The sequence below is a fragment of the Anneissia japonica genome, unplaced genomic scaffold, assembly GCF_011630105.1.
Source record: "Anneissia japonica isolate Jap-2015-1 unplaced genomic scaffold, ASM1163010v1 scaffold1302_len1884557_cov193, whole genome shotgun sequence".
In the NCBI taxonomy this organism is placed as follows: Eukaryota; Metazoa; Echinodermata; class Crinoidea; order Comatulida; family Comatulidae; genus Anneissia; species Anneissia japonica.
This window is the reverse complement of record NW_022736804.1, coordinates 1,705,421-1,721,251: the sequence shown is the minus strand read 5'-3', so window position 1 is coordinate 1,721,251 and position 15,831 is coordinate 1,705,421. Positions and strand designations below refer to the sequence as shown.

The window sequence follows — 15,831 nt, the reverse complement described above, 5'->3', positions numbered from 1 at the left end:
ATTTTTTTTGTCCTTGTTTTCAAAATGTCTATCTACTTTTATATTTTGATTTTTAATTTCAAAAAAAGATCATGCGTGTGAACATGGCTCCTATATGAATGTGCATGTTGGTTTGTACGCAAGCTTGTCTTTGAGTCGGGTTAACCCACTAAAATCTAAAAAAAAAAATAAACTGCTATCAAAAAACGCCAAAGATTAAGTTAGTTCTAGCTATATCTGGAAAAGCCTGGGAAGATTTTTAAATTTAGTAGACTCAAAATCGGGGTGGTTTGAGGCTTTACTTTACAGAATATAGCACTATTACAGTGGCTACTTGCCACCTGCTAATTTTCCCCACGGATTTTTTTCTACCTAGAGTGTTACTCCCCAGGCTATTCTCCCACCCCCCCCCCCCCCATTTTTCGATGCATTGCTCCTCCTAGTTTTTCTATTGATTTTTTTCCATCAGGTTATTTTCACTATACTTTATAAGAGAGAGAACATATTTTTTTTTACATTTTTATTTTGTGTTTTCTCTATATCAATTAATTATTGTCTAGTCGTTGTAAGGTTACACTAAAAAGGTGTGCCGATGATACAAAAGCGTTATTCAATCAATTGACTAATTGACTATTGATGCACTCGCAATACAGTATTGATGAAGTCTAAATACACATTGTACAAACGTTTTAAAAGTTTAAATCCGGTTTTACATAAGAAATAGAGGAAAGAAAACAGGATATCTTTATAACATATTTCCTCTTTTGGAATTTCGATATCACACCTATTTTCTAGTCGCTCTATATACCCATATTTCTCTGCATCCACAAAAAAAACACTCCGGCAAGTAGCGGAACTATTATTTCTGTACTTTTACAGTACCTTTGAGGTCAATGCCCATAAGTGATTCTCTACTACGATACACCTACTTTTATTTAAAATTATGTGTTACGGTTGATGGTAGCAAATACGCCCATATCATTAAATATATTTCCTTTAATTAATGTTATTTAATTTGTTTATCAGAAAATTAGGTCAATTTATGTTTTATAACGTATGCGTATTATATATATTTTAATGTTTATGTTACTAACGTTTATTATGCTGTACACCGAATGCAATTTCCTATTGTTTTAACCAACTAGGATGTGAACAGAATATTGATAATTATGTACGTATTCTTACAGAATTTGTTACTATATATTGTAAGAAAAAGTAGAATTTGAAATTACCAAAAACATTATAACTTCCAAAAACATTATAATTTCGATGATCTGGGCCTGATAAAATAACGAATTGCGAAGGTTTATAGTATTTCGATAAAAAGTTTGGGTTTAATCAAATAAAGCTTGATATTAGTGGAAAAGTGTGAGATTTTAGAGGAGTGGCTTGAGAGCTTGAGGTTCACGACGGATGCGCGAGACTTGGTATGATATAGGCCTAATAATACATTAACTATACTGTATCTTTTATTTATTTTCTATGGTATAGACCTAAGAATGAGATAAAAATCACCTAACCTTTTTTTAAGAGGGGTAAAACCTTGAATTTTGAAGAAATTAAAGGTCATTAAGACACCTCAGAAGTCGGGAAAGCTCATTTCCGGCCATCTAGGAATCAAAATCTCATTTTTGGGTTTATGGGAAAATGAATCCCCCTCTTTCAAATCCTGGATCCGCCCCTGTATGCCATACAAATGTTTGTTACACTGTATTTTATATGCAAAAGAAGTAGAATATCAATTTCAAAAGGCTTCGTAAAAGATTCGTTTGAGATCGGAAAGTCACGTGACTCGGACAAGTATGGAATTACCACATCACAAATAATGAATGTCACAATTAATCTTGCATCTTACATTGCACGATTTAAACTAGGATAACTGAAAAGATATCTTGCTCAATATATTGAAAGTGAGTTATATCAACACAGAAGTAAAGAAAAATAAAGCAAAAGTTGTAAACTTGCACTAATTTCTCATTTTCATCTCCATTTAGTTCATTTTAGTGTTCAATGAAGACGCTAAATGGAGCCGAATATTACGAATATTAATGGGAGATTGTGCTTGTCCTCTCGAACCAAAATCTCCATGTTCAATCAAAGAATATTCATATTTTTTTTTATGAAAAAAAAAAAATCCCGAAACATGCATACATACTGAACAATGTAGTGGTGGCTGTGACTCAGGAATTACAAATAGAAGGGCATAGAAAGGCTATATTACAGATGGAGGATTCAGAATTTGTATGCCAATACCGGAAATTGCACTTTTTGACTTAAATTTGAATGTGATTTTCAAATTTTACAAACGACAGTGTAAAAACATACAAAAACACATAGGTCTGAGGGGCAACACACGTGTACGTGTTTGTGTGAGACCAACGTGTTCCCTGATCCTGTTGTGATTGGCCAGTTAAGTTTGAATGACACTCCAAAAGGGTCATTTGAACCCACTTCACCGAGGAAGACATTAAAGCCAGACAGCACCGCTCCTGACACTGTAGGAAGATCAATTCCATCCTTCAACCTATTTGTCCAATCAATTTCGGGTCATTATGACTTTTTAATCAATTGCTTCCACTCTTAGTACTCTATACTGAATATGCTCCCTAGCTTAAAGAATAAAAGAAATATGAAAGGAAAGGAAATTCCCTTTTTGTTGAGGTAAACTAAGTAATTAGTACTTCATTTTCGATGCTTCACCCACAGCTAATGTCCACAACCTAAAATGCATCCAACCATCAATCTTTTTCTTTAGTGACCATGTCTCATTACTCTGCATTAATTGTCCTAAAAATTATGACTAAATATAAAACACATAAAATAATTCATATTTATATTGCACACTTTATTCTGGTCCTTGTACATACATGTATGATATAGTATATAAATATATATATATATATATATATATATATACAGGTATATATATATATATATATATATTATTACATATACAGTATATGTATATATATACTGTATATATATTTATATACTATTTACATATTTTTATATATTTATTTATAAAAATGATTCCCTAGTAAATATATCGAGTGTACATATTTTACAATACCACTTCTCAAACTAATCATGATCTAAAGAAACTTCCAAATAACACCAAAGCACAGCTCTGAAATCACTGTTGTAATTAACAAAATGCATAAAGATCGTCACATCCTCAATGTCAAGTCAAGTTCCCTTTCACTTTGCTTTCCTTTCATCCTTTCCTTACCACTCTAATATGAAAGTCATTGATAATGAAAGTTAACTGAAAACTCAATTTAATCGGAATGGTTCTAGGAAAACAGATTTGTATCAGCAAAAAACAAAAAAAATCTCTGCAAAGAGTGGATAATCCATCACACCTCTGCTGCTGCCAATACAACAAAATTAATGACCCTTATAACTGACAGAATTCAGCCTCATTGGACAACAACACCAGTGGCATATCAATAGGAAGCTATGAGGTTTGGATAGTGCAGTGATGCACAGGTCTCTGCAAGTGCCTTCCTTCCTATTTTTTTTACTTAAGATCCCCCACTTAACCTTTGCACCCACATTAGCCCCATGTCGATACTATTTGATACACCACTGGATAACAACTCATCACGGTAACTCTATGTATTGGCCAAAGTAATAACGTCTTAAGCTGGGCATTTCTACGCACGACAGTGGTCAGCCAATGCGATTCTATAAAGAACACAATGCCACCAGTGCAACAGAATGTTTTTAATGATCCATTTAGACTGCCACCGACAATCACGCTCACATGGTGCGTATTGGATTCGTGCACCTGTCATACGACGCAGTAATTGCCCACCTTTAGGTTATCAAGCAGAGCTAAATGCAAATACTCATTAAAAACATAAAATTTCATTTTTACATTCATCATTCATTAAAGCAAATATATTTTCGCCAAAATTATATAAATATATTTTTGAAACAATATAAAATGTTAATTTATTTTATTTAAATTAGTTTATTTAATTTTAATTAGTGTTAATTAAATAAAATGTGAGTGAGCCGGTCCATGCAACGAATGACATGGTAACAAGCTCCACGAAATCAATAATAAAGATCATGACAAAAGTTGTTTACTGTTGTAGGTGGTTTACGAGAATGCTGTAATTTTGTAGAACATTGTTTGGAAAAGTGTTCAGATGTGTGTATTTGGCTAAAGCAAGCAACAATATGAACTGAAATGAAAAACATTTATAAAAACGTAATTTCCTTTTCGATAAATATACAAAATAGAGTATTATGAAAATACATCTCTTTACATATCATTATCTTTTTGCACATATACCTAAGTGCAATATATAAATACATTTATACACACTTTATTCATTATAAGGCTTACTACTGTACATTCAGGTTAGAAACAAAACATTACTTAAAACAGATATATAATTATGGTCTCCATGTTTCACTGTTAATATCCCCCACTCGAGTGAGATAATAAGAATATGTGTATTTAAATGATAGGGATAATTATCAACCATCATTCTGTTTTGATATCAGAATTTGTGAACCTCCATTAAATACAGTCAGTTTATTTTAGTTCTTATTTATTGAGAATGGAAGTTCAATAAATTTATAGTGAAGGAATGTTATTCAAAGCTGCGATTATAGATCCTGTTATTTAAATTATTAGTTATAGTGCCCTCTAGAGTTCACTTTTACTGACTGTACAAATGGTAGTATCTCCTAGAATACTCTGCTACGTGCTTAGTTATACTCATAAAAAACAGTTTGAAAAATATCAGTTGTTGCAACAAACAAGTTACTTGAAGATACAAATGTGTGTACAGTAATTTTACATAGTCATACATGGAGGACAAAAAAATAAAAACAAAATTTTTGAGTGGTTGAAGTGCAGTCACAACTGGGAATCGGGGTCAGATTATTTTTTTTAGTACCATGTGCCAAAACTCATGACCATACTATTCACTTGTGGATACCTAGTTTGGTGTGAGTTTTGATGTTAAAAAAAAAAAAATTAGGTCGGTTGGGTTTGGTAAACATACATTCTGAATTAGAAAGGGATTACATCAACAACGTGACTTACAGAAAATCAACAAGAACAATTAGATGCCACACCATAGTGGAATCAGGTATGCCACAACATATATTATTATGAAGGGAATGTAACACCCCTTTAATAGAATGATTGCAATCCTTAACAATACCCAAACAATAAAGACACATTATACATATGGTTGCCATTAATCAACAGTTGAATTTACAAATGGATGGACAGAAATATATTTAAACTAATGTACTGTACGAATGGGAATTACAGGCTGTTGAGGAAAATAACAAACTGGAAACCATGGTAACAAGAACAATATTAAGCAAGACACCAGGTAATATAGAGTAATGCTTTAGAAAGGTCGTGGTAACATTTTATGACTCGTTGGGATTGGCCATTTATTAGTAACTGGTAGCAGATATTTTTTTTCCACATCTAGGGTGTCAAGGGAATGACTGCAACACCCACCCCACCTTCATGAACTGTCATTTGCGCCATATACTCCCACACATTCGCTACAGGATCGTACCGTTCCATCGTACTCAGATTAGACAAACCGTCGTAGCCGCCAACAGCATACAAACGTCCGCCGTTTGACACAAGAGCAACGCGACTTCGTCTGCTGTTCATCGACGCAACGTACTCCCATGTGTTAGTTACTGGGTCGTACACTTCAACCGAGTCTAGGAACCGCGAGCCATCGTACCCACCGCATACATAGAGTTTACCTTTAAAAGCTACCACACCAAGACGACATCGCTTAGTCTGCATTGGTGCAACCATCGTCCAACGTCCCGTAAAATGATTGTAGCATTCAACCTTCAAGGAAAAAAAAAAAATCTGAAGATTAAAAAATATTATTTCCCACAAAGGCCAGCAAAGATCTGCTTAAGAATACAATTGTATCACAAATATTTATGTTACATAGTATAATTATTTTTTAGTTAACTCAATGACTGCCAAAGATTTTTCCTAGTTTTATCCAATATGCCAAGGCATAAAGGGTGCCACCATAACGAAAATCATTCCCATCAACTGTAATGAAACACAACAAACATACGGTATATGTTTTATAATCATTACTTCTGAGCTGAGTGAACCCTGACGGCTGTGAATTCATGTTACTGGCAGCCCACATGTTAGAGACATCATGTCAACAAATGATACTTTTGATTATTTCCCCAGAGTACAAAAAAAGTAGCCTGAACCAATGTTGCCAAATTGTCTAAATCTCCGTCCAGAATATACAAATTTATTTGACAAAACATGCTACATGCCTAAATATGGTCATGATGACATCACATCGTGACCATATATAGGTATATCATGACTATATATGGACATACAACAGTTTTTTGTCAAAGAAAATTTGATAGTCTGGACAGAGGTCAACAGTCTCTTGAGATACATTCTGAAGAACTGTAACTTACTGAACTAAATATTGAAAGCCCATCATGTCCACCTACTGCAAAGAGTTCACCATTCAATACGGTCACCCCAGCCGCACTGCGAGATTTGGACATGTCAGAAACAATTTGCCACCTAGAAGGAAAGACAACAATTGTCACAAAAAGATTCAAAAATAGACAAATATATTGCTACTATGGTTATATATTTGGATATATTAGAAGGTTATAAAGTATTTTTTTTTTTTTCAAATGTTTGTGAAGATTATTTAAACTGACATCAGTGAAGTAACCCCTTCAAAATAAAAAATAATTGAAAATTCATAGAAGCATTTCAGATTGATTTAAGTTTCAGTCTCAAATCAAATTGCATTTGAAGGTTTCTATCCATTTGAATAACTTCTCTAGGAGATACAGTAGTCCACATGTCAATTTGATTTCCTTTAACTTATGACCTGGTATTTTTTTTTTCTGTATTGCCAAAACAAAATACTTTTTAATGTACAACATAAATAATAAATACTGAACAGGAACATATCGAAAATTCTTCTCAGTTTGTTTTTAAAACAAAAATAAAATAAATAAATAAGATAAACGTCATAAATGCTTTGTTAATATAGTCCAACAATATTTACCTGTCTAGTTTGGGATCATAGCACTCAACAGAACTTAGGGATGATATCCCATCGTAACCACCGCAGGCATAGACACGGCCATCTAAAGATGCAACACCGAGAGCGCTTCGCCTGCTATTCATTGTCGATACGTCCCACCATTCACCGCTAAGAGAGTCGAACACTTCTACAGTATCCAAGCGAACACTGCCATCGTAGCCACCGACTGCATACATCTGTCCCGATAATACAGTTACGCCGACACGACTCCTTGGCGTTGACATGGATTTTCCTAAATGCCACGTGTTTGAAATTGGTTCATAAAATTCTACAGTACGCAGCGACTCGCCTGTAAGGAATGGATCTAATAAAAACACAAGTTGGTCAAAGTTCAGAAAGACAAAAGATCAGCTTACCTTAATAACTACGAACCGGTGTGGGATCATGCGACGACGACTACTGGTGTGCGTACATGCATGGGATCACATGCGAGAATGGACACCTAGAACAACTCAGCTTTGATAAACATTGTGATTGGTGATTTCACAAAGCACAATTCTGTTTTGAATTTTTATCAAAATTTATATGAAATGACAGAAATAATGGTGCATTTACAAAGATATACTGAAACCTGTATAAAAATAAAAATATTAGATTTCATAATTTGTATTTGCATTAACTTTCAACAGGAAATTAGAATAAAAAAACAATTTAAATAATGCAATTTTTATTTACTTTTTGCATTTACTTTTTAATTTCTGCCAGTCAAAAATAAACACCAGTAATAAATTGATTTGTTCAATCCAAGTTGTAAACAATTTTTCATTAAAAAAGCTTTATTTTAGTTTCAAGGATTCTTCAATGATTTCAGGATAAAGTAGAATTCAATATTATTGTTATTATAATGAATGATACCTTCACAAATACGAGAATTTTGATAAAACATGTACAGTATTAACAGTTTTTGAATTTTCTCGAAACTACTGCATGTTTTCCCTAATTATATTTGCTACTTTAAATGACTAAATGTTCAAACCGTCGAGATAAGGTTGTCAAAATTCAATGCACATTCCATGTGCTATCTTGATCATTACGTACTAAGCAAATGCTTAGAGGCAACAATGCTTATGGAATAACTTAACAGAATTGTGCTCGGGGATGCATCCAATACAATTCATGCAGCAAACCTATATATTAAATTGCAGACAACATGTACGTCAAGAAAAATATATTCAACATTTAATGAAAACATGTGGTGAGAAATCCAGGCTGTATCGAATAACGACACAGTTTATGTTTATAGTCATCACAGAAAGAACCATAACACTGTAATACGATTCTATCACATGACTCGGTTTTATCCGCTTTAAAGCCGTTAAGTATTACGGTATGATTTTATATCATTGAGTTACAAATACTTTAAATGCTTTCTAAAGTAACGGAACAAATTCTATTGCATTCTGTCCAAAAAAATTTGTTTTGAAAATACCACACTATAAATATATTGTTTCATGTGTTACACTAAAAAAAAAAAAATTACAATGAAAGCGGTATAATTATTTTGTATTTTATGCATAATTTAATATTAGCTTTTAATTATAAATTATACGAACAAATATTTCTCTTATGATATTGTTCCTTGATTTATTATCTAAATCTTTTCTCTTTTTAAGGAGAGTAAAAATAATGCAAATCAGTGAAACTGTACTGTCCTGATTTTTATCTCACTGGAATTTGATAAATTATTTGATTCTTAAAGCAATGGAACACATTCTAAGTGTACGCTGTCAAGAAATTCTACTTAACTTATAAAATCCCAAGTTAAAGGTACAACATCAACAAATCAAAATACACTGTGCTAGCTATTACAACAATCAGCATGCAAGTCATGCTTTACCTCTGTCCTGAATATCAAATTTTCTGACAAAAAACTGTTGTATGCCCATATATAGTCATGATGTGCCTATATATGGTCATGATGTGATGTCATCAGGACCATATTTAGGTATAAAATTTGATAGGCTGGACAGGGCTTTGTAAACATTTTAAGATGACCATCTCCCTTTAATGTAGGGAGCATTGTCTATTAATGCATTACATGTCAATTGCTATATAACCATGCATAAAAACTGTAAATATGAGTGTTGCAAATTATTTAATGAGTAGCAGCACATAAATTGTGAACAAGACATTCCACATAGGAATATAAAAAAAGTCAATTTATTATACATATACATAGACAATATTCAAGACTCGGCTGGCAAAAATATAGAATGTAAAGAAGAGAACATGACAAGATAGATTTTTTCTTTCATGGATTTCAGTGAAATCTATTCAATTTGCAGGAATTATAATGTTATGATCAATAATTCGCAGAACAATTCAAAGATTTCCATAAAATGATGTTTAAAAAAAAATGTCCATCTAAAAATATATGGAAAAAGAAAAATTTTATTGTGCAATATTGTATAAATTTTGAATTACTAGTGAAAATATGGATGTGAGCACTGATTTAAAATAGTAAATACTGAATAATTATATCTAACATAGTAGATACTGAATACGTTGTTAAATCAGTAGCATATCTAAGGAGTGCGGGGGTGTGTGTTGTGCAAGCCCTGGCAAAAGTTGCAAATTCCCCAATGCACCCCTCCTACAAACATTAAATTATCTATTAGTTACAAAATCACCTCATTTTTCAATTCATTATACGATGCTGCAATACTTATATCTAACATAGTAGATACTGAATACATTATTAAATTATCTATTAGTTACAAAATCACCTCATTTTTCAATTCATTATACAATGTGCAATACTTATATCTAACATAGTAGATACTGAATACATTGTTAAATCAGTAGCACGTCTAAGGAGTGTGGGGGTGTGTGGTGTGCAAGCCCTGGCAAAAGCTGCCAATTCCCCAATGCACCCTCCTCTTACTGATGACTTGCTAAGAATTAAATTATGCATTAGTTTCAAAATCACCTCATTTTTTAATTCCATGTACAATGCTACAATATTTAAATTTAAAATAGCAAATACTGAAACCGTTGTTAAATCATTGGTACAGTATATCTAAAGGATCATAGTGCTCTAACCCCGGAAAAAGTTGGCGATTTCCCAATGCACCCCCTACTAATGAATTAAATTGTCTATAGTTACAAAATGTACAATGCTGCAACACTTGTATTAATATCTATTATATTTATGTATTTCTTCAGATATTTTCTTAACCATGTTCAAACATTCATTTATATTCATATGTTTATCTTTTTTATCTTATAAATAACACTGCTATTAATATTATTTTTTATCTGTTTATTCATTTACTTATTTATTCAGTAATTCATTTATATATATATATATTTATTTATTTATTCTTATATGTTTTACTTATCTTATTTATTCATTTTAAGTAATAATTACTTACTGTTTATTGTAATTGTATTTAAGTTCTTATCAATCATTGGCAAAGATGTAGCTAAGTATTATTTTTTTGAAAATGTTACTTTCGTAGTTGTGTTATATTTTTGTATTTCAGTTCTTTGTACTTTCTAATATGAATGGATGCACCACATGTGTGTTTCACTGATGCAAAGGGGCAATTTCCAAATAAACTGATTTGATTTCATATGCAAATTCCATGTACAATGAATGCTATGTCATCCATCTATGATTGTTGATGAACAAAAACCTGATAAGTTTGAGATAAAAGTAGTATATGAAACCAACTCCAAATAAGTAAAGCATGCCATTGTGACTCTCATATAGTATGTTGGAGTTTACTTTCTCACATCTGCCCAGTGGCTGTTCTGTCATTTGATTTGTGCCCCCCGCCTTTGAAACTCCTGCCTCCAAGCTACAGAGGTCGATCTACTTCTTTGGGCTACATGATTATTGATTACTGGTCACATACCTGTAGATCACTCATACACTGTGATAATGCCAATAGCCTTTAAAAGTGCTAAATAACTGTTGAGTTTACTTTCACCCATTTGCCTAGCGGCCGTTCTCTCATTCTATTTGTGCCCCCTGCCTTTAAAACCAGTCAAGAAGCTACAGAGGTCAATCTACTCTCTTGGGTTAAATGATGAATAATCACTGGTCACTTAGATCACTTATCCACTGTGATAATGACAAAAGCTTGTAAAAGTGCTAAAAAATTAAACGCTGATTAACATGAGATTATAGTAAACTAACCTGCTTTAGTTAATCCTCCTACAGCATATATTACGCCTGCAATGTCATTGCAACAACGTGGCTTTGTTCGCGGACTTTGCAGCATGGTGCGCCGTTCGGGCATCAGGTGGTAATCTTTGGCTTCATCAACTAGGTCTCTATGGCAAGCAAAAACAGTCAAAAAAGAAACATAATTGAAAGTTTTAAATTCTGAAGATATTCTAGCAACTATGTAAACTTATAATTGAAATTATGTTTTTTATGGACTAGATAATAAAAAAAAAATATCATATAGATGCTAATGTCGTGAGTAGAATTAGTATTCCCTTCAGGAACGAATACTCCGATTGAAGAGTATTAAGTTGAACTTCTGGAATGAATAATATGCCCTTCTCAACACTTCATTTAACATTTCTAGGAAATCATAACCTTTTCATTTTCATTAATAATAAGTGACAATTGCTTGCAAATAAATTTTTTTAATTATACTAAAAGAGCACGTAGGAATTCAAATTACAGTAGGCTGGAGTGGGGGGGGGGTTATACTTAGTGCATGTCTAGAAGGTGGACACCTACCTACAACGGTGACAAGATTTTACAAGTTCCTCTGTCGATATTCTGTCTGTCAGAACTTGAGGTCGTATAAGAGGTAGACGAACTGTTGCTAATAATTGTGGCATTAAATTTTTCCTGTCTTCTAAACTATAACGCACCCAGTGTATAAGTGCATCAAACACCTGAAAAAAATATCAAAATAATATATTTCTAATTTTTATTTTAACACCTTTGCTAGTGACGAATATGCTCATCCCAGAGGGTGTTGCTGATGGTGCTAGGGATGACTACACTTGTCAAAACCACAGCAACATTCTATTACCGGTATTTCATGTTATACATTGTAGAACCACAGACTTAATGGCTGATAGGTCAGGGAAGATACACCTAGACGATAACGTACAAATAATGACATGTATGTTTGTGTTATGTTGCCGGCAGTACAAAAGGTTGCACGCGGACCATATATCAACCAACGCAAAAAGCGGATGAGAAAACTTGCACTTGGCAGAGGCTATAGAATGTACTGCCTCATTGCCTGTGATGAGTTTACTTGTCCCCTAATATTTTCCTGCCAATTTATTAGACACACCATTTTGATGACATGTGACTTGATAACACTTCAAGAAAGTATGTTTGTACATGTATATACTTGTTTTGGCACATGGGACAAAACCTAAAAAAAAAAAAAAAAAAGGTCTGCCAGTCAACAAGTTAATACTTAATAAAATATTTATTATGTTTTTTAAAGTAAAATACTTTTCATGTTAGTCTTACTCTGATCAGGATAATAATTGAGTACCTGATGGTTTGAGTGCTAATGTGCTGATTAGTATCTGCAACTTTATTGAATTCTCCCACAGGCAGTTGAGGGTTCTAAAGGTGTTTGATTCGACGACCGGGATTATGAAATGTGAAACACATTGAGGCCTAGAAACTATAATGGATTAAGCCCTGTCTAGACCATCAGATTTTATTTGACAAAAACATGTGACATGCCTTAATTAATATGGTCATGAAGACATCACATTATGACCATATATAGGCACATCATGACATATGTGAGGTCTCACCACAAAATGAGTCTCATGGTTAGAAATTCAAAAATTGAGTTTATATTATATTTGGATAAATCGCATTATAAGCTTTCATTTGGTCTTTGAAAGGCTTCCCTACTATAAGTAAATCCAGAGATGTGAGCATTTAAAGTTTAGGTGTATAAGAACCACGTTTTGAGAAAATCGACCTCAAAGATAAACTAACCTGTACAAATAATATGACTAGAATTACAGAATGTGTGCAGAGAACACTGTTTTGGCCAGAAAATTCACTTACAAAGTATACAATCATAAAATATAAGTATCAAGTTATTCAAAAACATTAAAATCAAAATTTTGTAAAAATATTGACTTTGGCCTGTTTTGGTGAATATCTCAATATGATTTCACCAACGATGCATCTCATTTGTGGTTAAACCTCACTTTTGGGCAATATCAGTTTTTATTTGATAGCCTGGACAGGGCATGACAAGATGATTGTTGTTATTCTTATATCAAAACACTTATTGAGATCTCTCTCAATAAGTGTATTGATGTTCATGTCAACCAATCTGACATGAACGTTTTAAATATTCTACTATCCAATTTAGTTTTATCATGAAGAAAATATTTTTCTCTTAATAGGGATTTCCCAAAGGGGGGTTTATACAGCATCGATACTGACAATAATGACAATGAGGAATGTCAAGGAGGAGAACGATGATGATGATGATGATGATGATGATGATGATGATGATGATGATGATGATGATGATGATGATGATGACGACGAAGATGACGATGATGATGATGATGATAAGGAGCAGGAGGAGGAGGATGGTGAGGATGAGGATGATTATGATGACAATGTCAATGAAAATAAAAATGTAAACGATGATGATTACGAGAGGAAAATGATAAGGATTAGGATTATGATTATGATGAGAGGAGGATAAGAGGAAAATTGTGATGATAATGAGGATGATGAAAATAATTGATAATGATGATGGGAGTGCTACAGCACATTTACATATTATACACATTTATAGATATAAACCACCTGCCATTTTTATACTGTATATAACAGTGTAAATAAAAATAATAAAATATAATGATCAAATTTATTTCCATGTTTAATAGAAAAGTTGTGATTTGATTGGAGCACGTGTTTCATTGAATATGTTTTTTTGAGGATGCAAGTTCCACAGTTGGTGGCAGCATACACAAAATTATCACAGCACTCCTGACCTGTTCCTCTCCAGTAACATTGAGTTCATCACTGGTCAAGATCTCTAGCACCTCCTCTGGTGTCAGGCTCAAGAACTCCTCTGACCTATACACATCGGTGAAACGCTTCTGGATATAGCTAGCTGCGGCGTTGAATAAATTACTACACACCATCGTATCAGCAAACCTCTTGATACCTAGGCAATTATTTGGATGCAGCCTGGAAAATAAAAGTAATGACAATATAATTACCAATCATTAGTTTTTCTCAGTGAAAAATAATAAGTCAGCTTTATAATGTGTTTAACGTCGCAGCTTCTATGCACTCTACACTATTTTCAAGGTCGTCTTATCAAACAACTAAATCCTCAACTCCTTGGGGGAGTACTTATTTTTACGGCTAGTAATAATTACACTGTATCCAGTCCATAGGGGTTTATTTATACCTCTGTAGATACCCAATCCCACCAGGTACCCACTTTATACTTCCAGTTGTAATGTGACAACATGGACGTTATTGAAAATTCCTTGCACAAGGTCACCAACACCTGGTCTCAAGAAAAGACGTGTGGTCATTTGCAGATTTGAACTCAGAACTTTTAAGCCTAGTTCTCAAGAGAGCACTAGCATCCGGATCGGGAGTTAACCATTAGCGCTAACCGTTAGCACTTGCGTGAGAACGCCCGATCGGTTAGCGCTAACCGTTACCAGTATCCGGATACCGCTAACGGTTAGCAAGCACTATCGGTTAGCAAGTTGAGCGCGTTTCTATCATCAACCACGTACGCATTTACAATTTCCAGTTTCTTATTGGCCAGTTATTTGATCATCATATTTTTGGTATCAGGATCGGGATTTTCTCGTATGGATGCACGGCAGCTAATGGTTAGCAGGATCTGGATCCTGCTAACTGTTAGAAGCCGTGTGAGAACATAGCCTTAAAAAACTTAAATATCTAACACTTTTGGTATTTCAGAGTGGAGTGGAGTTGAATACTGTAGCTTGGTGGTTAAGATGCTTGCTTTCCAATATTAGGGTGCTGGGTTTAATTCCTGTCATGGTAACAGGATTTTTTTCTCCAGAACAAATGACCAAAGACAACTCCACTCCCTAATCCTCATAATGAGACTTCCCAGGTGTTTGTAATCACACGGAATCCCCATTCCATTTATACAACACACATTGCTGCTAAGCAGTGTTAAAGCGTTTTAAACGGGCCCTTAGTTTATGTGGAGCATTTTGTGTTTATGTTTGTCTTGTGAAGGTACAGTATGCCACTTGAGAATAGTTCACTCCTTAGAATATACTTGGTCTTTAGCTTAAACCAATAAATAAAATAAAAAATCTACAGATTTTTGTAATCAGAATGTGAATAGAAATTAACTTATATTTCTCTATGGTATAAACAATTATTATCTGACAGTCAGGAACAGATTGATCATGGAATGAATTATTAGTATAAATAACATTGGCTATATTTTGGTAATAAAAATAGTACTAGAAATTGCAAATTGCAAGTGAAGTGCTGCGAAGTACAACTGCATATAAATGTTCTTCGAACAAAATTATTTATGCGAGTCAAGTGAAAATAATGAATAACCAGAGCCTTGCAGGCGTCAACGTTCCTATGCATGATACACGACTTTTAGAAGTATATATACACGTGTATATATATATATATGTATGTATATATACATATATGTATATATATACGTATATATATACACATATACGTATATATATATTCATATATATACATATATATATATATATTTATACATATATATATACATATATATAT

The 15,831-nt window shown here is 33.2% G+C and overlaps 1 protein-coding gene across 2 annotated transcripts in view; it reads right to left on the bottom strand.

The window, feature by feature from the left end:
- Positions 1-3,240: 3,240 nt before the first annotated feature.
- The window catches only part of LOC117116856 (kelch-like protein 18), a 31,493-nt gene continuing 18,902 nt past the window's right edge, over positions 3,241-15,831 (bottom strand). The window contains exons 4-9 of one of the 2 annotated variants that reach the window (XM_033260957.1): positions 14,052-14,250; positions 11,788-11,948; positions 11,233-11,369; positions 7,050-7,392; positions 6,439-6,550; positions 3,241-5,827 (exon numbers count right to left, since the gene is read on the bottom strand). In XM_033260957.1, the coding sequence (XP_033116848.1) occupies positions 5,444-5,827; positions 6,439-6,550; positions 7,050-7,392; positions 11,233-11,369; positions 11,788-11,948; positions 14,052-14,250 (1,336 nt within the window). In that variant the 3' untranslated portion in view covers positions 3,241-5,443. The remainder of the gene's footprint in view (positions 5,828-6,438; positions 6,551-7,049; positions 7,393-11,232; positions 11,370-11,787; positions 11,949-14,051; positions 14,251-15,831) is intronic. The other variant, XM_033260958.1, reaches the window with a different exon arrangement.